At 41.4% G+C, this 27,892-nt stretch overlaps 4 protein-coding genes across 4 annotated transcripts in view; 3 read left to right on the top strand and 1 right to left on the bottom strand.

The window, feature by feature from the left end:
• Positions 1-490: 490 nt before the first annotated feature.
• On the top strand, positions 491-7,768 carry LOC137802004 (NACHT, LRR and PYD domains-containing protein 3-like). Its single transcript, XM_068599500.1, is given in 10 exon segments — positions 491-535; positions 537-774; positions 1,408-1,467; positions 2,228-2,485; positions 2,488-4,081; positions 4,476-4,649; positions 4,829-5,002; positions 6,202-6,375; positions 7,007-7,053; positions 7,146-7,768. Coding segments are annotated over 10 exon segments (3,387 nt in total).
• Positions 7,769-12,446: 4,678 nt separating this feature from the next.
• Positions 12,447-18,253, top strand: LOC137802006 (serine protease 1-like). Its single transcript, XM_068599502.1, has 7 exons — positions 12,447-12,543; positions 12,733-12,925; positions 13,122-13,292; positions 13,745-13,806; positions 14,183-14,334; positions 14,462-14,650; positions 18,200-18,253. The coding sequence occupies exons 1-7, from the start codon at positions 12,504-12,506 to the stop codon at positions 18,251-18,253; spliced, it is 861 nt and encodes a 286-aa protein (XP_068455603.1). The 5' UTR covers positions 12,447-12,503.
• Positions 18,254-18,476: 223 nt separating this feature from the next.
• Positions 18,477-20,898, top strand: LOC137802057 (serine protease 1-like). Its single transcript, XM_068599581.1, has 6 exons — positions 18,477-18,573; positions 18,763-18,952; positions 19,149-19,319; positions 19,771-19,832; positions 20,209-20,360; positions 20,488-20,898. The coding sequence occupies exons 1-6, from the start codon at positions 18,534-18,536 to the stop codon at positions 20,686-20,688; spliced, it is 816 nt and encodes a 271-aa protein (XP_068455682.1). The 5' UTR covers positions 18,477-18,533; the 3' UTR covers positions 20,689-20,898.
• Positions 20,899-23,553: 2,655 nt separating this feature from the next.
• Positions 23,554-27,892, bottom strand: part of LOC137802007 (serine protease 1-like) — a 4,412-nt gene continuing 73 nt past the window's right edge. Inside the window, exons 1-6 of the mRNA XM_068599503.1 lie at positions 27,869-27,892; positions 27,604-27,679; positions 26,606-26,667; positions 26,078-26,229; positions 25,767-25,950; positions 23,554-23,579 (exon numbers count right to left, since the gene is read on the bottom strand). The exon at positions 27,869-27,892 is cut by the window's right edge and continues 73 nt beyond it. Of these exons, the coding sequence (XP_068455604.1) occupies positions 23,554-23,579; positions 25,767-25,950; positions 26,078-26,229; positions 26,606-26,667; positions 27,604-27,679; positions 27,869-27,892 (524 nt within the window). The remainder of the gene's footprint in view (positions 23,580-25,766; positions 25,951-26,077; positions 26,230-26,605; positions 26,668-27,603; positions 27,680-27,868) is intronic.

A 27,892-nucleotide genomic window follows, 5' to 3' on the forward strand; every position in this document is an offset into this window, starting at 1 on the left:
CTTTATATCAACGCAAAGCAATTTAACATTGTCTCAGGTTTAGGAACACATCAGAGTTGGGCTTTAAATCAGTACATAAACTTAGTAAAACATGTAAACGAGTCACTGAAGTCCATGATGTAACTTCAACAACATGAACACTTGAAGGTCCAGTGTTTGTCTGACCTGTCAGTGTGGCTCTGGTTCAGCTTCAAGCCTCCTCTTCTTTGTGCCAGAGTATTCTGCTCCGTCAGGTACGTTTATAGAAGTTAGACAAGAGTCGAATGTCACAGTCGCGTTACTTTAGTGAAACAAGGACACTCCACTGTCATTCCAAATGGTGCTTTCACTCAAACATCTCTCTTGATTTGAATGGATTGAAAGAAGTCCAAGCAGTGTTGCAGCATTACCTCCATCCCACAGAGCAGCTCTTGACCGGCCAATCACAGCTCCTTGTGTTTCAGTTTTTCCTTCAGGTGAGACAACAGCCAGGTTTTAGCCGGGAGCCACGATGACGTCAGTGGACCTTCTGGAGAGTCTAGATGAGTTAAAAAATAAAACAATTTAAGAGATTCAAATACCACCTGAACCAGCCCGGCTTCATGAAACCTTACCAAGCTCTCAAAGTGTCCGATCTGGAAGCAAAAGACAATGAGGACATTGTGGAGCTGATGGTGAATACCTTCAAACCTCATGGAGCTCTGGAGGTGACCAGGAAGGTTTTACAGAAGATACGCAGGAACGACCTGGTGCAGAGACTACCAGACACCATCTCAGGACCAGGAGGTCAGTCACGTGTCACTCATGCAACACAATGCTGTTCATGCAGCAGCGCCTCCTCACAGAAGCTCTCTGCCTTCACCGAAGGGAAACAACGGAGGTCTGACCTCTGAGTTATGAGGAAAGGCTCCTGTTGTTGTGATTTGCTCCTCTCTTATGTACTTCTTGGTTTGAGACACTGAGATATTAATACGAGTATTGTGATGATACAACGATACCTTGCAAAAAGGCTTTTCAAAATAAACTTCTGTTTTCACAGGAAAGTACTCGGTTAGGTTGAGACAACTAAACTACTTAAAGTTTAGAATAATATCAAGAGAAAGGTTAAGGAAGAGGTGGTGAAATACTTCAGGTACACAAAGTACAGTAAGGTACACAGATTACATAAATTATAGTAGGATATATTGTAGTTTCAATGACAACGTTTACTTGTCATTTCAGAACTATGTAATAATGGAATGAAACACTAATTATATCTAGAAATATAGAAAAGTTTGTGGAGTTGCAGCAACTAATCATGGATGCCAGACCAGATGATACATGAATACATAAATAAACTAACTACCAATCACTGGTTAACTTGAAGATAAAAAATAGGTATTAAGTCATCTTGATAGAATAAAACATCCTGTAACTTCTCTCACACAGGTGATGCTGATGCTGGAGAGACGTCAGAGAACAGAAGAGCATCCACCTGTCAGAGCGAAGGTAGATTCACATTTCACAGACAAAGACGTCACAAAGTGGTGGACAGATTTAAAACACAGTAAAAAAACACATTCAAACAAGTAAAGAACAGATACAAGCAGGTCGCAGGTATATTTAAACAAACGGCAGCATAAACAGGTTAGTCTTCAGTTGTTTTTTAAAGACATCACAATCAGTGACCTTGCTCACATGCTCAACAGCATGTTTGTGTTTACAGATCATCACAAAGACAACAGAACAGCTGATAAGCAGCAGGATACTAACTGCTATGACCAGATCTAGACGTGTCATAAAAATGAGAAATGTACTACAGCATATCAATGCAGCGCGATGGAAAACAACTGTACTCAAAACGTTCATAGCTGTATTTAATAAAGAAGAATGAAAAGAACTTTAGAAAATAAAACAACTCGTAGTTTACGTGAGCCAACCCTCAGCAAAACAACCAGATGTCATCTTGTCCATCCTCAGTTGAATGAAAGTCTTCTCTCGTAAACAGAACGGACGAAAGGCAAAGACGAGTTTTCATTCATCTGGAAGACATTCCTTCTGTCATGATGTGGATGTTTTCTTGTTTCCTGTTTTAGTTTGAAGTCCTGGTTTCAGGTGTCCTCTGTGTCCCTGCACTTCCTGCTGTTGGCGTGAGGATCCTCCCTGAAACCACCTGACGCCTTCAGCAAAAGAGCGTTGTGTTCTGCTCCTGCAACTGTAGACAAACATCCTGATAATGTGCTTCTTTTCATATTTGTGTTCCATGCAGACGTGACGGTTCTGGGAGTTCCCATCTCATCTCACCAACAAAAGCTTCAATCATACTTTCAGGATAAGTTCAGGTGTGTACAAGAGGCGTGGACGGAGAAGAGTAAGGAGCAACGTCTGGATGCTATCTACACAGAGCTGTACATCACAGAAACCGCCGACATACACATCAACACTCAGCATGAGGTCCGGCAGATTGAGGCCATGAGCGTGAAGCCAGCAGATGAAGAGAAACCAATTCAACCCAGCGACATGTTCAAACCCCGTCTGGAGAATACAGGGCCATCAGAACAGTCCTGACCAATGGAATCGCAGGAATTGGAAAAACGATTCTTGTGCGCAAGTTCATGTGGGACTGGGCTGAAAAACAAACCAATCAAGATGTGCATCTCATCTTTCCTTTCAACTTCCGCCAGCTGAATTTATGGAAGGGAGAAAAGTTGTGTTTGGCAGATCTCATTCATGAATGTATCAGGGAGACCATAGACATCGAGAGAGACGCTCTTAATAAAATCTTCACAACTCTGCAGTCATCAGGAAACACCAACTACGACAAGAGTGTCTTCAAACTTCTGTTTGTTTTGGATGGACTGGATGAGAGCCGCCTTCATCTGGACTGCTCTACCAGAGAGAACCCTGCTGTTACCTTTGGTGTGACCGAGTCCACCTCAGTGGATGTGCTGCTGACGAACCTCATCAGAGGGAACCTGCTTCCCTCCGCTCGCCTCTGGATAACCACACGACCTGCAGCAGCCAATCAGATCCATCCAGACTGTGTTGACATGGTGACAGAGGTCAGAGGGTTCACTGAACCTCAGAAGAAGGACTACTTCAAGAAGAAGTTCAGAGATGCGAAGCAGGCCAGCAGGATCATCTCCCACATCGAGACCTCACGAAGCCTCCACATCATGTGTCACATCCCAGTCTTCTGCTGGATCACTGCTACAGTTCTGGAGGACGTGTTGAAGACCAGAGAGGGAGGAGAGCTGCCTAAGACCCTGACTGAGATGTATGCTGAATTCCTGGTGTTCCAGATCTATCAGACCAAAGAGAAGAAGTATGACCAAAAGAAGTTCAATCAGTACATTCAGTCGTTGGCCAAACTGGCTTTTCACCAGCTGGAAGAGGGCAACCTGATCTTCTACGAGAAAGATCTCAAAAAGAGTGGCATTGATGTCACTGAAGCCTCGGTGTACTCAGGAGTGTTCACAGAGATCTTCATAAAGGAACATGGGAAGAAGAATGAAGACAAGATGTTTAGCTTTGTTCATCTGAGTGTTCAGGAGTTTCTGGCAGCGTTCTACGTAAGAAGGAAACTCGTTAACAGAAACAAGAATGTGATGTTGGAGCCGGGGCAAACTTGTGTCGACAATGTGCGAATGTTTTTCAGAACATCTACGACAGACGTCCACAGGTTTGCTATTGACAAGGCTTTGAAGAGTCCAAACGGACACCTGGACCTGTTCCTACGATTCCTCCTGGGTCTTTCACTGGAGACCAATCAGACTCATCTACAAGGCCTACTGAAGATGAAAAGTAGCTCACAGACCAATCAGCAAACAGTCCAGTACATCAAGGAGAAGATCAATGAGGATGTGTCTCCAGAGAAAAGCATCAACCTGTTCCACTGTCTGAATGAACTGAATGATGGTTCTCTAGTGGAGGAGATCCAACAGTCCCTGAGGTCAGGACGTCTCTCCACTGATGAACTGTCTCCTGCTCAGTGGTCAGCTCTGGTCTTCATCTTACTGTCATCAGGAGAAGATCTGGAGGTGTTTGACCTGAAGAAGTTCTCTGCTTCAGAGGAGGCTCTTCTGAGGCTGCTGCCAGTGGTCAAAGCCTCCAACAAAGCTCTGTAGGTACCAGATACCTGCAGGTAATCGCTTCATCACACCAGTAGAGTAGTTCTCCACTAATGAAAGTCTTCTGTTGAGAGATTTAGAAAACTAGTTGATTAGTTGAACAATTGTAAAACATCCAAATTGTTCCTTCAGTTTCATTACAACTCCACACATTAATGAAATAAACAAATGTCACTTTGTTGTTCATTTAAGACCAAAGTTGATTTGGGATTGAGATCCATTAATTGTTGTTAGATTCCAGTAACAGACACAATAACACTGAAAAATCATCTCAGCACCTGAGACTCTAATCCTCGATTGTTCAATTTATAAACTTAGAAATATCGATTTTACATTGAAGAAAAAACAGTAATATGTTTGTTGTCTTCATCACTAACTCTCCTTCAGGTTGAGTGTCTGTAACCTCTCAGAGAGAAGCTGTGAAGCTCTGTCCTCAGTCCTCAGCTCCCAGTCCTCTAGTCTGAGAGAGCTGGACCTGAGTAACAACAACCTGCAGGACTCAGGAGTGAAGCTGCTGTCTGCTGGACTGGAGAGTCCTCACTGTCATCTGGAGATTCTCAGGTCAGGTTTAATAATAAACTTATATATGGTCAATCAGAACTTTCATGTGGTGTATTGTCATTTCTCTTCTATCAGTTTACCACGTTGTATTACTGATAGCACTGCCAACCTAAATATATTTGTACATTATATCAAACTTAGATATAAATGTGTTCACACATGTGCTGTACATGTTTCAGGTTGAGTGACTGTAACCTCTCAGAGAGAAGCTGTGAAGCTCTGTCCTCAGTCCTCAGCTCCCAGTCCTCTAGTCTGAGAGAGCTGGACCTGAGTGACAACAACCTGCAGGACTCAGGAGTGAAGCTGCTGTCTGCTGGACTGAACAGTCAATACTGTCATCTGGAGATTCTCAGGTCAGGATTCATCTTCTGTTTCACTGATAACTATTTAAATGCTGCTTGATATACAAGTTAATGTCTATCACAAGAGAGACCCATCACCTCCAGCTCATTGTGTAGTTGTTAGACGCACAGCTCTACTGATTCACTCTCACTGCTCTCATCAGCAGCAGCTGTTTTTAATCCAGCTGCTCACAGCAGACAGACACGTGTAGATAGTGTAGCTGCTGCAGAAAGTGGAAAGAGACAGACATGTTTCTCAAGAGTTTTGTGGAGGCTGAGCTCCTTTTTAACCTCAGCGGTCTCTACGACTCTGTGAAGTGTCTCATAGAGTTCCTCGTGAAGCTGGTTGCTTCTTCAGGAATATTTTAGTGATTTACAGACATCTACTGGCTCTAGAGACTTTCAGGTTTGTACACAACCTGAAGGAAAGATGGCTACAATCACAAAAGAACAGAGTATTGATAAGCTCCCACGTTACTGGTGTTTTTATTAGTTCTTTTAAATGTTTTGGTGTAAATTCTCATGGCGCTGCAGCGCTGAACTCCAACTGCAAACACACACAAAGATAAAAGCAGATGAAGGGAAGACAGAGAGGCGGAGACACTGGTTCCTGTTATGAGACATCAGCGAGTAAAGAGATGATACTTCATAAAAAGTGAAACAATCTGCTCCGTCACAGGTTGCGAGGAGTATAAAAGTCAGTCAGCGTATTCCAAACTTTATGTTGTTGAGTCAATTTAATCTGTTCTGTGGAGCACAGCATGTAATTTGGCCGGCGACGTCGAAGTGAGTGCCGGCTGATGTTGGACATGGGCCAACCCCGCCGGTCCACCAGTATCCCCCTGGTTTGACACAACCTGAAACATGGAGCGGCAAGCCAGCGAAACAGACGACTGTGCGCTGCATACAAGTCCCTTAAAACTGAAATCACAGAATTAAAAAATTCTGGGTCGCAAAGCAAAGGCCCGCGACCCATTAAAAACGGGTCCGCGACGCACTAGTGGGTCACAGACCCATTAAAAACGGACCCACCAGTTGAGAACCACTGCTCTACACACTAGGAAAGTGAGCTGATGGGTATTTAGCTGACTGCAACCTGCAGCTCACCACTAGATGTCACTGAATCTCACACACTGTTCATTTCAAGGTGCAAAGTGGCTGAAAGAGGAGATGAAATAAATATAATATAAATGTTCATAATGTGTCTCTAGGCTGTCAGGCTGCATGGTCTCAGAGGAAGGCTCTTCTTCTCTGGCTTCAGCTCTGAGATCCAACCCCTCCCATCTGAGAGAGCTGGACCTGAGCTACAATCATCCAGGAGCCTCAGGAGTGCAGCTGCTGTCTGCTGGACTGGAGGATCCACGCTGGAGACTGGAGACTCTGAAGTAAGACGAGTCTGCTGGTTCAGTCTGATAACAGTACAGTAGCTGATGTTCTGAGACCAGGACCTGCTGCTGATCCTTCATTGACGTCTTCCACACGCGTTCTTTTTGACTAATATGGTGTCAAAGTGTTTGAAGAACATTTGACAAACTTCGCAACGTTTTTTTTTTACCTTAAAAAAAGGGAAGTTTTCTGAATAATGTCCGCTCAGAGTCCATTTAGTTTCTGTTTAGGAGCTCTCATCACCTTCAGCAAGTCTATGGATTCTTTAAATGTCTTCAATTCGTATTTAAAAACTACCATCCATAGAATGTCAGAACAGAAGCAGCTGCCTTCACCCTGCTGCTCCAGCAGAGACGACAAGGTGATGCTGGCCAACCGGATGGATCCACTGAATCTAATGCTGGTTCTGATTCTATGGGACAGAAGGTGTTTCACCTTGTGAAGCTGAATCCAAGATAAGATGTTTCACAGGGACTTGAAGAGCATTTGGTTTCCACATTAAATTTCATTTGTTTCCTTTTTTACTGTTTGATATGAACTATGTTGTATGATTGCAGCTGTTTGTCTGAATGAAGGTTGAGGAAGATCACTGATGATGAAGCTTCATTCTGACTCTGCTTCTTCCTCCAGGGTCCAACCTGCTGGACCTCAGAGGCTGAGAGCTGGTCTGAGGAAATGTGAGTGTTCACTTTGCTTCATGGAATCTTAAATAAAGCCGTCGGCTGTGTTCGATGACAAACTGCTGCTGTTTCCTGTCTCCTGCTCTCAGACTCCTGTGATCTCACAATCGACACAAACACAGTGAACAGATACCTGGAACTGTCTGACAACAACAGGAAGGTGACACATGTGGATGAGAAGCAGACGTATCCTGATCATCCAGACAGGTTTAGCTACTGGAAGCAGCTGCTGTGTGAAACTGGTCTGACTGGTCGCTGTTACTGGGAGGTGGAGTGGAGTGAAGACGTTGAGATAGCAGTGAGCTACACAGGGATCAAGAGGAAAGGAGTCGGTAAAGACTGTTTGTTTGGAGAGAACGACCAGTCCTGGAGTCTGAACTGCTCTGATAGAGGTTACTCTGTCCATCACAATGGCAGAAGAACACAACTCTTCCCCTCCTCCTTCCCCTCCTCTGGGAGAGTAGCAGTGGATCTGGACTGTCCTGCTGGCTCTCTGTCCTTCTACAGAGTCTCTGACACACTGATCCACCTCCACACCTTCAGAACCACATTCACTGAAGCTCTGTTTCCCGGGTTTGGGTTCGGTCCTGCTTCCTCAGTGTCTCTGTTTTCTCTGGAGGAGGAAAAGTCTCCTTCTCTGTATTGTGGGTGGTCCAGTCCTGGTTACTCTGTGTATCTGTCAATGGCGGCTGGTGGATTTTATTTTGGGTAGGGCCAGCCAATCACGAGCAGCAGAGACGTGCACTAGCAGAGGAGACATTTTTTATTTTGTCTAATTCACATGAATACTTTTATTTGGTCAAATTCACAAAAATACTTTTATTTTGTCAAATTTATCAAAATACTTTTATTTTGTCAAATTCATCATAATACTTTTATTTTGTCAAATTTATCAACATTATTTTATTTTGCAAACTTCACATGAAGACTTTTATTTTGTCTAATTCATCAAAATACATTTATTTTTTCAAATTCACCAAAATACTTTTATTTTTTCAAATTCATCAAAATACTTTTATTTTGTCAAATTCATCAAAGTTATTTTATTTTGTCAAATTTATCAAAATACTTTTATTTTGCAAAATTCACATGAATACTTTTATTTTGTCAAACTCAACAAAATCTTTTTATTTCGTCAAATTCATCAAAATACTTTTATTTCGTCAAATTCATCAAAATACTTTTATTTGGTCAAATTCATGAAATGACTTTTATTTTGTCAAATTCAACAAAATCTTTTTATTTCATCAAATTCATAAAAATACTTTTATTTTGTACATTTCTAAACAATGGAGTGTAAAATAATAAATGTTCATATTTTGTACTTGTTGGTTGTAAAGATGGTTCCTCGTGACAACAGGAAGTACCAGATGTAGCCAGCAGGAGGCCCCGTGTCCTTCCCGTGTCCTTCCCGTGTCCTTCCTGTGGGGGGCGTCATATGAATTGTGTAGTTCAGGCACAAACTTGTTATCAGGCTCATACGACTAAACCTGATATCAGACGTGAGTCTAACTTCACAGCTCAGTGGGCGGAGCTACTGAAGTGTCAGGTGTCACAACTTCAGTCATGGTTTCACATTTATAAACGTACACAGGCAATGCATGCTGGGTCGTCCTGTCAAACTTCGTCTCAGTCTCCTGTGCGACGGAGGATCATGATGTTTCTGTGAGCTTTATACCCAGCATGCACTTCGGCGGTGTAATTTTATAAATGTGCAACCATGACTGAAGTTGCGGCCCTGTCTCGTCAGTAGCGCTGGCTGGGCCCTCATCAGCATCTTCCAGAAAACTAGACGTTGCTGTTGATGTGTCTGTGAACAACAACAACAACAACAACAACAACAACAACAACAACAAATTGCATAAGCACCAAAGCATTTCCTGCTCGTGACTATTGGACAAATCACCACTCACTTGGTTCCCTGTTAGGAAAAATTCTCCTCGGAGTAAAATCATTAAAACAGGAACATTTATTCGTTGCAAGGACGGAGCAGAGTCAGAAGTACGAGGTGACAAACTGCACATCAGACTGCTCAAAGATCCACATGCTGAGTTTGTGTGTGAGATTAAACAGACAGTAAGATGAGAAGTCTGAATATAACAATGAATCAGTAAATGATTAAGCGTGAATATTGTTTTTCTTCCAACATTCCCCTTTTCCCGAATTGTCTGAACCAGAAAGATTAAAGATGGCAGCAGTAAGTTATCACAGCTGACTGTTACACCAGCCTTCAATAAGGTGAGATAAGATGTTCTAAACAGGCTCAACAGGCTCTGACTTTCTCATTCATGACTTACTTCTACTTTTTGCTGAGTCTTTTTTGCGAAAGTGTGAGTGTTGAATGTATATATCTGTAACTACAGGGAGAGGAGAGCTCTCCACCGACTGGAACTGAAAGATGAGACGCCTCAGAAGGAATAACAAGCACTGCAGGACATGACTGCTGGAGGATCGGGCATGAGACATTGAAAAGGTTTGTAGAGCAACACATCAGTGTTGAGTGCATCAGTGCTACTTTGTTCTGCAAAACATCTGTAACATCTGGAAGAAGACGAGCGCCACCTTTTCTCTTCTAATCATACGTGATTACAGGAAGATGGAAAACCAACACAGTGACTGAACGCCTGCCAATAAAATCTAATCCCACCAACTCCCACCGCAGCGGGCGGACGATCCGTCTTCCCAGAGGTCATCACCTCTTTTGCCCGCCGGCTCGAAGGGAATAAAAAACCTTCCCCGGAGACGTTGCCTGGTTTGTAGATAACATTTAGTCAATTTGCATTTATTGCATCGTTTGCATTCATTCAAAGGAGTTCTCGTGGACTCTCTCCTCCTTTATTCTTTTATTTCACGGCGCTATCGTGAACGCTTTCATTATTTCATCCCTCCGACTTATTCTACACACACACACAGCAAACCATATCTGATGCACACAACCATCACAGTCATATAAATATCATGTGAAGTTGTAAACATTTCAACCTTCAAACAGCACGGCGTCTTTCTTTCCCCCCACGTGCACCTTCTGACTAACAACGCTACCGTGTCTCTCCTGATGAATACGACACTATTGTGTGTTGATGTTGTGTTGCAGGACACCTCCACCAGGCGGATGCTGAGGCCTCTGGTGTCCCCGCAGAGTCTCAAGGCTCCTCCAGCTTGTTTTGTTACGCTGAATTCATTATAAATACATGTTGCTGGTAAACATAAGATTCACAGTTTTTTTTATCATCAATAAATTAAAGTCTGGCGGCTGCAGTCCCTCAAGGTGTCCCCCAAGGTCCAGTACTCGGCCCACTCCCTCTCCTCTTCCTCCTCTTCATCCTCTACTCGCTCCCCCTCGGAAACAACATCTCTGTCTCATCGGCTACAGAAACCATCACACACACCAGTAAACCCATCAAACACACCAGTAAACCATCAAACACACCAGTAAACCATCACACACACCACCGATAGGTGAGTTGACTGGTTTGGTTAATTACGGCACAATTTATTTCTTATCTCGTACCTCCTTTCCTTCTGTCCTTCCCTCTTATCTCTCCCTGTCTTGTCTCTTTCATCTGTAGGTGAACATAAGATCAAATGAATGAATAGGTTTTGGTGATAAAGCTAACTGTGGATTATTATTATGACTGTATGACATCACGCGTGTTCCTGCAGCTGCATCCAGCAGGAACGCGTGATGTCACAGAGGCTCGTGAGGAGCGACGTGATGACCTCCTGACGTTTGAATGGACTCGGCCACGCGCTCGGTGTTAAACGCAGCGACACAAAGTCCTTTGTTCCTTCGTGTCGATAAGAAACGGAACATTTTACTAACTGCCATGAACTCATAAAACTTGCGTTTAATCTCCAGCGAAGTTTTAAATATGAAAATACTGCGAGCACATGAACCTCCAGCTGAGATATGAACCATAACGTAGCGCAGAGGAGTCGACATACACACCTGAAGCCCTGCAGCGCCCGTTATGAGACAAGGAATGATAAAAAGTCAAGTGACGTTTCCGACAGGATTTACAGAACCACAACGTTGACTAACTTCATTTAAATTGCTGGAATAAAGTAAAGACTTCTACCCAAAAGGAAAGAAAACATGTACCAGTAAGATTATGTTATTACATAAACCCTGTTACCTCAAAAACCTTGTCCTCACTTTTTTGCGCGGCCATAAATGTTCATCTTTTTGTTAATAAGTACACTTTATAAAGTCAGATTTTAATAAAATAAACCTCTCTGTAACTCTCTGAGCCTGTATGAATCTAATAAAGTATGATACGAGTGTTTCTTGTAAATTAGTATCTGAAAATTTCAAGTGGGGATTTCATACGTCTTTAGGAGAAATTTATGCAAATTGTAGTACCCTGCATGCCCCAATCCGAGCAGGATTGAACCGGATGAATAAAATCCTTGTTAACAGGCAAGGCTTTGTTTTATTGTGGTTCTTCCTGCAGATTCCAGATCTTTAGGTCACTTATCTTTACAAAGACGGCTCCGTTTAGACTTTGAACTATGGAGCAGAGGGGTTGGGAAAATGTAGCTTGGCTCATGCTGAATGTTCATAGCAATGATCAAAATGTTTTTATTAAAAAAAAAACTTTTCAAAAATAAATCCTTAAAGAAAAAAAGATAGAAATTAACACGCGGATCAGAAGTCTTTTGGGGTTCATGTCACTACTTCCACAGCCCTGCTGAAGCCTCAAAGGGCTCTCACCATCCTGGGGGTGGGACTCAAAAGCTTTGTTGTATTGTTGTACAGAAAGTCCCACGTCGGCTTTCTCCAGCATCTTAGACAGGAAGGGACGTTCGAGGTCAAGAGTAGGAGTTCGTTAAAGTGGTGCACAGAGAAACCGGCAAAAAATGAAGCTGAAATTCACACAAAATTCAAAATGGCCAAAATTCTGGTTGACTTTAGAGCCCCAAGGGATCGTTTTTAAAGTGCTGACCAAACTCCATACATGGAAGTGAAACGAAGCACTGGGGCTGCTTTTAAAAACATAGATTTGAATCTTATGATTAAAGAAGTTGATGAAGTCTGATCACAACTGAGGTCTGAATACAGTGAGTCAGACTGTTCATATGTTAATATCATTATTACTGATGAGTACAAACGCACACGCTTCAGAACCAGTTCCTGGTATTTGAGTTGGGTCCTTCAGTTCAAACCTTTATTATTTATTGAAGCTGCATCGTGAGTCAAGGTTGTGTTTCCTCTGAGACGTGATGGAGGAAGACACACCAGCATGTCCTCTGCTCTCTTCACCTCCTTCACACTGTGTCCTTGCTGCTGGACACGTGACCCAACGTTTGCATCAGCGTGGACCTCAGCAGCCAATGGGGTTGTGTGGTGAACCTTCATGAGCTGATTGGTGGCTGGACGGCCAACAGGACAGAGGAACACATTTAAAAAGGCAGCGGTTCCACCAGGAGGGCAGTCACTGGAAGAGATGGCTGCCATGACGGGTCTTCTCCTTCTGCTGTGGGCCGGTGAGTGATGGACTGCTGCTGGCTTTAACCCTTCATGTGCCTTCAGATGGACTGTACTAGTCTGTAGTACTTGTGTTGCGTAGGACTTCAGCCACAGCTCACATGTGTGTTCATACCTTTCTAGACTTGTTCTCTACAACAACCGCTGTTCTGACTGAGAGTCACCTGGTGGAGGACTTTGTGTTTCAGGTGTCGCGGTGGGCTCGGTGGTGGATCTGCAGAAGAGGATCATCGGAGGTGCAAAGTGTCTTGATAGTGAACGTCAGTACCATGTGATTTTGATAAGTCGCAAAGGCATCATGTCATCCCTTTGTGGCGGATCTCTGGTCAGTGACCAGTGGGTTCTGACTGCAGCTCACTGCTGGAAGGATGAACCAGGATGGTGAGAAAGGGACTTTACTGTAAAACTAGTCTCCACTTGTTTCTCCTTCAATGTGAAAGCAGCAGTGATGTGATTGATAAGCGTGACATTCCCATAGTGAAGACATCATTGATGAGGTTCATGTTCAGTAACTAACATTTCAACACGATGCATCTCCAGTAACTCACTGACGTTTCTGTCTTTCACTCATTTGTAGGACTATGAAAGCACATGTGGGTCGATCCACTGAAGCAAAAGCAGAGAAAATCACAGATCATGTGATTTATAAGGACATCAACGGGGAACATGACATCATGCTGGTGAAGCTAGCTTGCAAGACGAAGGTTCCACCTGTTGGTCTTCCTGACTGTAAAGCTCATCTCAAGATGTGAGTTCTGATCTTTTGCTCCTTTCTCTTAAAACAGTTCTTTATTTTCACCCAAACAAAGATCTTTTTGATAATTTAAGCTAAATGAGTTGATTGACATGTTTTTATGGACTTTTGTTGGAAAACGCATGAAGAACGAGTAACTTTGTGTAAGATACAATATGAACTGTTGTATGAGGATACACTGGCCTTGCAGGTGTGCTGGCTCCAGATCAGCTGACAGCAGAATCCACCTGCAATAGCTGAGTTTCAGCCACTAGAGGGCAGTCACCATGTGTATTTGTAACACAATTAATTAAAATACTTTAAAGTAAAATGTCAAGATTAGGATCTGAACCCATCATCAACACTGAATACATACACACATCAGTGTTCAGCTGAATAAAAGCAGTTTGGGGGTTTATTTACTCTTTACATGTGAAATTTATTAATATTCTTTTCTTGTCTTTCAGAGGTTCTGAAGTTCAGCTTGCAGGTCATGCTTCCACAGATGTTGGTCCTAATAATGCAAGAGGTGAGCTGAATCTTGTTTATTTTATTCCAACAATTGTCCATGTTTATACTTTTGCTCATACGTGTGTTTCCACTGCTGACTCACATTTACATGAACCTCTGACCTGAGGGTCACTGGATGTTGTGGTCACCATGAATGTGTGTGAGAGACTGAACGTCTCCGTGATGAAGCTAGAACATGCTGGCATCAGGTGGAAGTAGACGACCTGATGAATCCACTGGGACCAACCAGGATGCATGTTTATTAAAGAATGTATTGCTGTGAATAGTTTAGTGTATTTGTTGGTGGAAGGATATCCTGTGGACAAGTTGAGGAGATAATGATGGAAGTTGTTGCTTTTGTAATAAATTAAGACTTTTGTTGTATTCTCATGTAGGACATGTTGAACCACTCCAATGTGCGAAGACCGACCTCGTGGACTGTGATGTGCTCAGACAGTGCACGGAGAACAACTACCCAGAGTCCTGGAGGTCTCAGAAATATCAACACTGGTTGTGTTACAAAAGAGAAGGAGTGGATGCCGCTCCAGTGAGTTGACTGTTAACTTTATACATTTTCTACAAGTCATGACAAGTTTACCAATTCATAATAAATGAGTATTTCAATCAATGATATGAAAGTCATGACACCAAAAACATGTACTTCTCTCTCACAGGGGGACTCTGGTGGAGGACTGGTGTTCAATAACAGGATTCATGGGGTCATTTCATTCACTGGTGATGTTGCAGACTATGCCTGTGGGGAAGCTTTTGCATCCATGGACGTCTGTCAATATGAGCAGTGGATCGTAAAGACCACACACACCGGTTTCTTTAAGGGCTTGTGGTCTTCTGCGAAATGTGCTGTAAAATCATTCGGAAAATAAATGAGTTATTTTAAATTTGTAATTGATACAAGTATTCAGAAAATAGTTGAGTTAATCTAAATTTGCAATTGATCTGTTTACTATTGATTAAATGTTAGTAAAGCCCTTTAAGACCATCAATAACTTGGTGTCAACCTGGTAAAGTAAAAAAATATAATATTCAAAATTTATAAAAACACATCTGTAGATTTTAACTAATTCTTTTAGTCATTTTAATGAATTACAACAAAGCACCAAATATTATAATCTGCTATTCGTTTAACAATATTGATAACAATGATAATAAACATAACAATGATAATAAACATGACTTCTTGATCAATGTTGTCAGTTTAAATAAAATGAAGATGACTCACAACTCACAAATTCAGTTTGTTGTTGTTTTCAGTATCAGAAAAAATAACATGAACAGTTTCTGAGACATTTAAAGCTCCACTAATCAATATCTCTAAACCTATAATGTGATGTATGTTTGGCCACATGGGGGCAGCATGTTCTTATAAAACATTGATTATAACTGCTTTACTCACTACCTTATTATTTGTTAGTAAAGGACAGAAGAAGGGAGCTCTGGTGTTCCCTGTACCCTTTATTCAAGGAGTCGTTTGAACCCTAAATGAATTTTAATACTTGTGTTAATTTATATAGATTGTTTTAGAATGTTATTTTGAATAAAATGTATATTTCCTAAAATGAAAATGTATATCATATTTTGATCATAACTACAAACATGTAGCATAATTTGATCAAGATTTCCTAAAAAGGCCTTTTTCCAGATGCATGGTTCAAGACCTAAACAACAACCTGTAAAAGCCCTTTTTGTAAAGATAATGACCTAAAGAATCGGAATCGCCAAGAAAAATCACAAGAAAACAAAGCATTGGGATGTTACGAAGGACTCTCAGTAAAAAAAGTTATGATCTTTATCCCTAAACATGCTCGGTGTGTTGCATGCTGGGTATCTAACTGTGCATACATTTTCAATTAAGATGTGGGATGCGTTCTAAGAAACATCCCCGACCACGGAATCTGGCGCAGTCATGAATTTTTTCTGGGCCGATAGAACTCTTCCCACAATGCTTTGCTGTATTTCAGCAATTTAAATGAAGTTAATCAACGTTGTGGTTCCAGAGATCCTGTAGGAAACATCACTTGACTTCTTTGTCTCTTTTCTTATCTGATAGGGGTGCAAAAGGTTTCTCCTCCCTGAGCTGTGTCTCTGCTGCAGCTTCACCTGCTGATAAACTACAAAAACTAACTTCCTGTTGTTTTTACAACAGCTGCACGCACCTTTGACCTCATGGAGGATGTGTGGCTGTAATGACCACTGCAGCCTGTAGGGGGCGCACACAGGATGTTGAACTGATCCTACCAGACTACGGCTTGTTTGTACAGGGATTCAAATTCATTTACAACCAAGAAAACACACATCACAGTGTATGTGTGTGTAGATACTTACCTACCTATCCAACAGGGGACTTTAACATTGTTACACATTGACCATCTGGGGACCGCGTAGCAAACAGGGGACACTAAGGAAGCCCCCTGTTGGTCAGGCTTTAAAAACCTTTAAAACACATCTGGTGAATCTTTTTACATTTTACCCCAGTGGGGACTTGAATGTGTATGAGTGTTTGAGTCCATGCTCAGCACTGCCCCTACTGGCTGAAGCAGGGATTGCAACAGCTCACTCCCATACATTGTTGTTAACACTCCTCTATTGTGATGACTTAAAGCAGGAGAATCTAATGACACCGGACTCTCTTCTCCCCAACACACACACACACACACACACACACACACACACACACACACACACACACACACGCACACACACACACACACACACACACACACACAGCCTCTCTTGATGAGGATCCAGCCGAGTTCAAATACACCTGTCAGTTTCCCTGATATCTGTGAAATACCACAGGGTTGTTGATGTTTTTATAGCAAATGTAAACTCTCATATGCAGATGCCGAATGTGTGTGAAAACATAATGAGTGATAGTAATGTTGATTCATTTTATTCATGTAGCTACAGGAACACATGGGCAATTCTTTATTTTTATATCATTATTTTTCTTTTTATGCTATTACTTTTCTTGCGTCAGTGTTCTGCAGCTGTGGGCGCACATTCATCATTGTGCATGGTTTTAGTATTGCTTTGAATGTCAGATATAACTTTCCCTGACGCGACGGCAGTGAACGTTGGTCGCTAAGAAGGCTGTTAAGAGTGGGTCAGACTGATCTTACGCTTCCTTCTTAGTGAAAGAGTGTCTTAAGCTAAGAACGACTCTGGGAAACACGTCCTTCTTTCACAGCGCTCTTAAGATGCTCTTAGCGCTTATAAGCGTCTTAACGAATCAGGGTAACGTGGCCATTATGAAGTTGCTGAGTTCTTGTTCCATGGGTGTGTCAAATGTCTTGTGCAGAGCAATGTGCATCGTGTTACCAAACTCACTTGTGATAGACAATACATGTCGCTTTTGACAAAATAGACAAACACAGCATGGCCTGCAGCTTGTGATGTGGAAGTGTGAGTGGGCCTCATTAAAGCTAACCAGCACTGCTGTACTGACTAGTATGGCCTCGTACATAAAGCGTGAGTGATTAAACCCCAGAGAGGCTCTCTTTGGTGGTACCAATGCTATGAAATTGTACCATAAGGTCACACTGATGTGGATGTTGATGAAGGAAATAGGTGCTATGACATCACAAGCCTTTACCCCAGAGTTCAGGCCACAAAACAGTCATGTTTTTGTGTCGGACACCCACAGATTTTGATTCTGTTGATCATTATGTTGGCATTGTAAACTGCACCCTGCCACCGCCAAAAGGCTTGTTCCATCCTGTTTTGCCTTTCGGATGTTTCCTTTGTGCCGTACATGTGCCGTGGCTTTGAACCAGACTACTATCTGTACTCACAGAATTAGACAGCTATCAGTGGTGTGAGTCTCATTTAAACTTCAGAAGGCTGTTGAAAAGGAGCACCAGGTCATGTGCTTTGATGAAGACTAGAATTTCCCCAACAAGACAAACACATTGTTTAGGGGTTAGGTCAAGATTTTTCTCAAGTGTAAGCAGGAAGTATCCGGGTATTCTGGCCATATAAAAACACCAGCGGATCAGGAGAAATGTGTCAATGCCTTTAAAAAAAGAGGGCACCCCTAGGTGCACATCTTGGCGACTTGACAGATGAGATCAACAGCGGGGATGTGTGCGGCCCAGAACTGATCACAGTTTTGATGCTCGATTACAAACTGGAGGGTTTTGTGGGTAGCAAGCTTCTGATTGGCACCCCAACGTCTTGCAGCTGTACATTGTGAATATGCAGATTGTTATCTGCATATTCACAATGTACTGCTGCAAGATGTTACACAATGTACTGCTGCAAGATGTTACACAATGTACTGCTGCAATACGTGAAGATGTTTGAACCAGATTAGTTCTCATAGTGACTCTTGTGTTTCTTCAAAGAACTGTGATAGTAACGTGATGTTGAAATGTTCATCTATTCTCTGTTAGTGCGTGGGGACGGAGAGGGAAAGCAGAAACAAGGCTGATAGGATCAAAGTGTGAAAAAAGGAGAAGCAAGAAAGGAAGCTGGGGCCTCAAGATAACCTACGGTCCATGGAGTCTTGTTGAGGTGAAGTAACACACACACACACACACACACACACACACACTGTGTCCTTGCTGCTGGACACGTGACCCAACGTTTGCATCAGCGTGGACCTCAGCAGCCAACGGGGTTGTGTGGTGAACCTTCATGAGCTGATTGGTGGCTGGACGGCCAACAGGACAGAGGAACACATTTAAAAAGGCAGCGGTTCCACCAGGAGGGCAGTCACTGGAAGAGATGGCTGCCATGACGGGTCTTCTCCTTCTGCTGTGGGCCGGTGAGTGATGGACTGCTGCTGGCTTTAACCCTTCATGTGCCTTCAGATGGACTGTACTAGTCTGTAGTACTTGTGTTGCGTAGGACTTCAGCCACAGCTCACATGTGTGTTCATACCTTTCTAGACTTGTTCTCTACAACAACCGCTGTTCTGACTGAGAGTCACCTGGTGGAGGACTTTGTGTTTCAGGTGTCGCGGTGGGCTCGGTGGTGGATCTGCAGAAGAGGATCATCGGAGGTGCAAAGTGTCTTGATAGTGAACGTCAGTACCATGTGATTTTGATAAGTCGCAAAGGCATCATGTCATCCCTTTGTGGCGGATCTCTGGTCAGTAACCAGTGGGTTCTGACTGCAGCTCACTGCTGGAAGGGTGACTCATGGTGAGAAAGTGACGTTTCTTTAAAACTAGTCTCCACATGTTTCTCCTTCAATGTGAAAGCAGCAGTGATGTGATTGATAAGCGTGACATTCCCATAGTGAAGACATCATTGATGAGGTTCATGTTCAGTAACTAACATTTCAACACGATGCATCTCCAGTAACTCACTGACGTTTCTGTCTTTCACTCATTTGTAGGACTATGACAGCACATGTGGGTCGATCCACTGAAGCAAAAGCAGAGAAAATCTCAGATCATGTGATTTATAAGGACATTAACGGGGAACATGACATCATGCTGGTGAAGCTAGCTTGCAAGACGAAGGTTCCACCTGTTGGTCTTCCTGACTGTAAAGCTCATCTCAAGATGTGAGTTCTGATCTTTTGCTCCTTTCACTTAAAACACTTCTTTATTTTCACCCAAACAAAGATCTTTTTGATAATTTAAGCTAAATGAGTTGATTGACATGTTTTTATGGACTTTGTTGGAAAACGCATGAAGAACGAGTAACTTTGTGTAAGATACAAAATGAACTGTTGTATGAGGATACACTGGCCTTGCAGGTGTGCTGGCTCCAGATCAGCTGACGGCACAATCCACCTGCAATAGCTGAGTTTCAGCCAGTAGAGGGCAGTCACCATGTGTATTTGTAACACAATTAATTAAAATACTTTAAAGTAAAATGTCAAGATTAGGATCTGAACCCATCATCAACACTGAATACATACACACATCAGTGTTCAGCTGAATAAAAGCAGTTTAGGGGTTTATTTACTCTTTACATGTGAAATTTATTAATATTCTTTTCTTGTCTTTCAGAGGTTCTGAAGTTCAGATTGCAGGTCATGCATCCACAGATGTTGGTCCTAATAATGCAAGAGGTGAGCTGAATCTTGTTTATTTTATTCCAACAATTGTCCATGTTTATACTTTTGCTCATACGTGTGTTTCCACTGCTGACTCACATTTACATGAACCTCTGACCTGAGGGTCACTGGATGTTGTGGTCACCATGAATGTGTGTGAGAGACTGAACGTCTCCGTGATGAAGCTAGAACATGCTGGCATCAGGTGGAAGTAGACGACCTGATGAATCCACTGGGACCAACCAGGATGCATGTTTATTAAAGAATGTATTGCTGTGAATAGTTTAGTGTATTTGTTGGTGGAAGGATATCCTGTGGACAAGTTGAGGAGATAATGATGGAAGTTGTTGCTTTTGTAATAAATTAAGACTTTTGTTGTATTCTTATGTAGGACATGTTCAACCACTCCAATGTGCGAAGACCGACCTCGTGGACTGTGATGTGCTCAGACAGTGCACGGAGAACAACTACCCAGAGTCCTGGAGGTCTCAGAAATATCAACACTGGTTGTGTTACAAAAGAGAAGGAGTGGATGCCGCTCCAGTGAGTTGACTGTTAACTTTATACATTTTCTACAAGTCAAAACAAGTTTACCAATTCATAATAAATGAGTATTTCAATGAATGAAACTAAAGTTATGACACCAAAAACATGTACTTCTCTCTCACAGGGGGACTCTGGTGGAGGACTGGTGTTCAATAACAGGATTCATGGGGTCATTTCATTCACTGGTGATGTTGCAGACTATGCCTGTGGGGAAGCTTTTGCATCCATGGACGTCTGTCAATATGAGCAGTGGATCGTAAAGACCACACACACCGGTTTCTTTAAGGGCTTGTGGTCTTCTGTGAAATGTGCTTTCGGTAATTAGCAATAAGAAAATAGTTGAGTTAATCTAAATTTGCACTTCATACGTTTACTATTGATTAAATGTTAGTAAAGCCCACTAAGACTATCAATAACTTGGTGTCAACCTGGTAAAGTAAAAAAAAATAATATTCAAAATATATAAAAACACATCTGTAGATTTTAACTTATTTATTCAACAATTAATTATTTTAGTCTTTTTATTGAATTACAACAAAGCAACAAATATAATAATCTGCTATTCTTTTAACAATATTGATAACAATGATAATAAACATAACAATGATAATAAACATGACTTCTTGATCAATGTTGTCGGTTTAAATAAAATGAAGATGACTCATAATTTCAGTTTGTTGTTGTTTTTGTTTTCAGTGTCAGAAAAAATAACATGAACAGTTTCATGTGACATTTAAAGCTCCACTAATCAATATCTCTAAACCTATTATGTGATGTATGTTTGGCCACATGGGGGCAGCATGTTCTCATAATAACATTGATTATAACTGCTTTACTTACTACCTTATTATTTGTTAGTAAAGGACAGAAGAAGGGAGCTCTGGTGTTCCCTGTACCCTTTCTTCAAGGAGTCATTTGAACCCTAAATGAGTTTTAATACTTGCGTTAATTTATATAGATTGTTTTAGAATGTTATTTTGAATAAAATGTATATTTCCTAAAATGAAAATGTATATCATATTTTGATCATAACTACAAACATGAAACATAATTTGATCAAGATTTCCCAAAAAGGCCTTTTTTCAGATGCATGGTTCAAGACCTAAACAACAACCTGTAAAAGCCCTTTTTGTAAAGATAATGACCTAAAGAATCGTAATCGCCAAGAAAAATCACAAGAAAACAAAGCATTGGGATGTTACGAAGGAGTCTCAGTCAAAAAAGTTATAACCTTTATCCCTAAACATGCTCGGTGTGTTGCATGCTGGGTATCTAACTGTGCATACATTTTTGATTAAGATGCGTTCTAAGAAACGTCCCCGACCACGGAAGCCGGCGCAGTCATGAGAGTCCAACAGTCCCCTGTTGGTCAGGCTTTAAAAACCTTTAAAACACATCTGGTGAATCTTTTTACATTTTACCCCAGTGGGGACTTGAATGTGTATGAGTGTTTGAGTCCATGCTCAGCACTGCCCCTACTGGCTGGAGCAGGGATTGCAACAGCTCACTCCCATACCTTGTTCTTAACGCTGCTCTTTTGTGATGACTTAAAGCAGGAGAATAGATGTGTTTACATTATGACACTCAACTTAACCCATCATCTGTTTTACTAAACTGCCCCGAAGTGTTTGTGTTTCCTCAACTTTAGGCTCCATAGGATTTCAATGAGCAAAACAAAAATATTACAAATACATGTTCACACTGAACAGAATCCATGCAGGGTTTAGTTTTATGAAGTCAATAAATAGTCTTTAAAAGTCTTTGACCTGGGCAGTGACACCTGACTCTTATCCCCAACACACACACACACACACACACACACACACACACACACACACACACACACACACACACGTGGAGCCTCTCTTGATGAGGTTCCAGCCGAGTTCAAATACACCTGTCAGTTTCCCTGATATCTGTGAAATACCACAGGGTTGTTGATGTTTTTATAGCAAATGTAAACTCTCATATGCAGATGCCGAATGTGTGTGAAAACGTAATGTTGATTACCTCATTAAAGCTAACCAGCACTGCTGACTTATATGGCCTCGTACATAAAGCGTGAGTGATTAAACCCCAGAGAGGCTCTCTTTGGTGGTACCAATGCTATGACATTGTAACATAAGGTCACACTGATGTGGATGTTGATGAAGGAAATAGGTGCTACGACATCACAAACTTTTACCCCAGAGTTCAGGCCACAAAACAGTCCTGTTTTTGTGTCGGACACCCACAGATTTTGATTCTGTTGATCATTATGTTGGCATTGTAAACTGCACCCTGCCACCGCCAAAAGGCTTGTTCCATCCTGTTTTGCCTTTCGGATGTTTCCTTTGTGCCGTACATGTGCCGTGGCTTTGAACCAGACTACTATCTGTACTCACAGAGTTAGACAGCTATCAGTGGTGTGAGTCTCATTTGAACTTCAGAAGGCTGTTGAAAAGGAGCACCAGGTCATGTGCTTTGATGAAGACTAGAATTTCCCCAACAAGACAAACACATTGTTTAGGGGTTAGGTCAAGATTTTTCTCAAGTGTAAGCAGGAAGTATCCGGGTATTCTGGCCATATAAAAAACACCAGCGGATCAGGAGAAATGTGTCAATGCCTTTAAAAAAAGAGGGCACCCCTAGGTGCACATCTTGGCGACTTGACAGATGAGATCAACAGCGGGGATGTGTGCGGCCCAGAACTGATCACAGTTTTGATGCTCGATTACAAACTGGAGGGTTTTGTGGGTAACAAGCTTCTGATTGGCACCCCAACGTCTTGCAGCTGTACATTGTGAATATGCAGATTGTTATCTGCATATTCACAATGTACTGCTGCAAGATGTTACACAATGTACTGCTGCAAGATGTTACACAATGTACTGCTGCAATACGTGAAGATGTTTGAACCAGATTAGTTCTCTTAGTGACTCTTGTGTTTCTTCAAAGAACTGTGATAGTAACGTGATGTTGAAATGTTCATCTATTCTCTGTTAGTGCGTGGGGACGGAGAGGGAAAGCAGAAACAAGGCTGATAGGATCAAAGTGTGAAAAAAGGAGAAGCAAGAAAGGAAGCTGGGGCCTCAAGATAACCTACGGCTAAACTTAAAAAATATATTAAAAGACAAAGAAATGGTAATCATGCAACACTGTTTTCCAAGACACACAGACACACACACCTGAAACACCCCTTGTACCTGTGCTAGTGGTCTCTTAAGCCTTCAGACCCTGATGACAGTTACATGTGTTAGTTTATAGTCTCTTAGGCCTTACAGTACATAAACTAAATAAAATACATAAACAGGTCACCAAAGTCCATGATGTAACTGTAATCCGTGTTACAGAGAAGTCTGTTCTGTGTTTCTTTAATATATAATCTAGTGATGCTCAAGATGCTAAGACTACTACTACTACTACTACTAATACTAATTGAACTACTACTAATACTACCACTAGAACTACTATACTTCTACTACTACAACTATTGCCACTACTACTACTACTACCACTAGAACTACTATACTACTTCTACTACTACTACTACTACTACTACTACTACTACTACTACTATACTACTACTACTACTAATCGAACTACTACTAATACTACCACTAGAACTACTATACTTCTACTACTACAACTATTGCCACTACTACTACTACCACTAGAACTACTATACTACTTCTACTACTACTACTACTACTACTACTACTACTACTACTACTACTACTACTACACTCTCACACGTTGAGCCTCTTCACAGGCCTTTATTAAAGGTACAGATTCACCAGATGTGTTTTAAAGGTTTTTAAAGCCTGACCAACAGGGGGCTTCCTTAGTGTCCCCTGTTTGCTACGCGGTCCCCAGATGGTCAATGTGTAACAATGTTAAAGTCCCCTGTTGGATAGGTAGGTAAGTATCTACACACACATACACTGTGATGTGTGTTTTCTTGGTTGTAAATGAATGTGAATCCCTGTACAAACAAGCCGTAGTCTGGTAGGATCAGTTCAACATCCTGTGTGCGCCCCCTACAGGCTGCAGTGGTCATTACAGCCACACATCCTCCATGAGGTCAAAGGTGCGTGCAGCTGTTGTAAAAACAACAGGAAGTTAGTTTTTGTAGTTTATCAGCAGGTGAAGCTGCAGCAGAGACACAGCTGAGGGAGGAGAAACCTTTTGCACCCCTATCAGATAAGAAAAGAGACAAAGAAGTCGAGTGATGTTTCCTACAGGATCTCTAGAACCACAACGTTGATTAACTTCATTTAAATTGCTGAAATACAGCAAAGCATTGTGGGAAGAGTTCTATCGGCCCAGAAAAAATTCATGACTGCGCCAGATTCCGTGGTCGGGGACGTTTCTTAGAACGCATCCCACATCTTAATCGAAAATGTATGCACAGTTAGATACCCAGCATGCAACACACCGAGCATGTTTAGGGATAAAGATCATAACTTTTTTTACTGAGAGTCCTTCGTAACATCCCAATGCTTTGTTTTCTTGTGATTTTTCTTGGCGATTCCGATTCTTTAGGTCATTATCTTTACAAAAAGGGCTTTTACAGGTTGTTGTTTAGGTCTTGAACCATGCATCTGGAAAAAGGCCTTTTTAGGAAATCTTGATCAAATTATGCTACATGTTTGTAGTTATGATCATAATATGATATACATTTTCATTTTAGGAAATATACATTTTATTCAAAATAACATTCTAAAACAATCTATATAAATTAACACAAGTATTAAAACTCATTTAGGGTTCAAATGACTCCTTGAATAAAGGGTACAGGGAACACCAGAGCTCCCTTCTTCTGTCCTTTACTAACAAATAATAAGGTAGTAAGTAAAGCAGTTATAATCAATGTTTTATAAGAACATGCTGCCCCCATGTGGCCAAACATACATCACATTATAGGTTTAGAGATATTGATTAGTGGAGCTTTAAATGTCACATGAAACTGTTCATGTTATTTTTTCTGACACTGAAAACAAAAACAACAACAAACTGAAATTGTGAGTCATCTTCATTTTATTTAAACTGACAACATTGATCAAGAAGTCATGTTTATTATCATTGTTATGTTTATTTTCATTGTTATCAATATTGTTAAACGAATAGCAGATTATTATATTTGGTGCTTTGTTGTAATTCAATAAAAAGACTAAAATAATTAATTGTTGAATAAACAAGTTAAAATTTACAGATGTTTTTTTAATATATTTTCAATTTTTTTTTTTTTTACCTTACCAGGTTGACACCAAGTTATTGATGGTCTTAAAGGGCTTTACTAACATTTAATCAATAGTAAACGTATGAAGTGCAAATTTAGATTAACTCAACTATTTTCTGAATGCTTGTATCAATTACAAATTTAAAATAACTCTTTTACTTTTTTAAATAATTTTACAGTACATTTCGCAGAAGACCACAAGCCCTTAAAGAAACCGGTGTGTGTGGTCTTTACGATCCACTGCTCATATTGACAGACGTCCATGGATGCAAAAGCTTCCCCACAGGCATAGTCTGCAACATCACCAGTGAATGAAATGACCCCATGAATCCTGTTATTGAACACCAGTCCTCCACCAGAGTCCCCCTGTGAGAGAGAAGTACATGTTTTTGGTGTCATAACTTTAGTTTCATTCATTGAAATACTCATTTATTATGAATTGGTAAACTTGTCATGACTTGTAGAAAATGTATAAAGTTAACAGTCAACTCACTGGAGCGGCATCCACTCCTTCTCTTTTGTAACACAACCAGTGTTGATATTTCTGAGACCTCCAGGACTCTGGGTAGTTGTTCTCCGTGCACTGTCTGAGCACATCACAGTCCACGAGGTCGGTCTTCGCACATTGGAGTGGTTCAACATGTCCTACATAAGAATACAACAAAAGTCTTAATTTATTACAAAAGCAACAACTTCCATCATTATCTCCTCAACTTGTCCACAGGATATCCTTCCACCAACAAATACACTAAACTATTCACAGCAATACATTCTTTAATAAACATGCATCCTGGTTGGTCCCAGTGGATTCATCAGGTCGTCTACTTCCACCTGATGCCAGCATGTTCTAGCTTCATCACGGAGACGTTCAGTCTCTCACACACATTCATGGTGACCACAACATCCAGTGACCCTCAGGTCAGAGGTTCATGTAAATGTGAGTCAGCAGTGGAAACACACGTATGAGCAAAAGTATAAACATGGACAATTGTTGGAATAAAATAAACAAGATTCAGCTCACCTCTTGCATTATTAGGACCAACATCTGTGGAAGCATGACCTGCAAGCTGAACTTCAGAACCTCTGAAAGACAAGAAAAGAATATTAATAAATTTCACATGTAAAGAGTAAATAAACCCCCAAACTGCTTTTATTCAGCTGAACACTGATGTGTGTATGTATTCAGTGTTGATGATGGGTTCAGATCCTAATCTTGACATTTTACTTTAAAGTATTTTAATTAATTGTGTTACAAATACACATGGTGACTGCCCTCTAGTGGCTGAAACTCAGCTATTGCAGGTGGATTCTGCTGTCAGCTGATCTGGAGCCAGCACACCTGCAAGGCCAGTGTATCCTCATACAACAGTTCATATTGTATCTTACACAAAGTTACTCGTTCTTCATGCGTTTTCCAACAAAAGTCCATAAAAACATGTCAATCAACTCATTTAGCTTAAATTATCAAAAAGATCTTTGTTTGGGTGAAAATAAAGAAGTGTTTTAAGTGAAAGGAGCAAAAGATCAGAACTCACATCTTGAGATGAGCTTTACAGTCAGGAAGACCAACAGGTGGAACCTTCGTCTTGCAAGCTAGCTTCACCAGCATGATGTCATGTTCCCCGTTAATGTCCTTATAAATCACATGATCTGAGATTTTCTCTGCTTTTGCTTCAGTGGATCGACCCACATGTGCTGTCATAGTCCTACAAATGAGTGAAAGACAGAAACGTCAGTGAGTTACTGGAGATGCATCGTGTTGAAATGTTAGTTACTGAACATGAACCTCATCAATGATGTCTTCACTATGGGAATGTCACGCTTATCAATCACATCACTGCTGCTTTCACATTGAAGGAGAAACATGTGGAGACTAGTTTTAAAGAAAAGTCTCTTTCTCACCATGAGTCACCCTTCCAGCAGTGAGCTGCAGTCAGAACCCACTGGTTACTGACCAGAGATCCTCCACAAACAGCTGACTCATGGGTACTACTGCGACTTATCAACATCACATGGTACTGACGTTCATCTTTAGAACACTTTGCACCTCCGATGATCCTCTTCTGCAGATCCACCACCGAGCCCACCGCGACACCTGAAACACAAAGTCCTCCACCAGGTGACTCTCAGTCAGAACAGCGGTTGTTGTAGAGAACAAGTCTAGAAAGGTATGAACACACATGTGAGCTGTGGCTGAAGTCCTACGCAACACAAGTACTACAGACTAGTACAGTCCATCTGAAGGCACATGAAGGGTTAAAGCCAGCAGCAGTCCATCACTCACCGGCCCACAGCAGAAGGAGAAGAC

Source organism: Clinocottus analis, unplaced genomic scaffold, assembly GCF_023055335.1.
Source record: "Clinocottus analis isolate CAN_PGR_092001 unplaced genomic scaffold, fCliAna1.0.p SCAF_48, whole genome shotgun sequence".
Lineage (NCBI taxonomy): Eukaryota > Metazoa > Chordata > Actinopteri > Perciformes > Cottidae > Clinocottus > Clinocottus analis.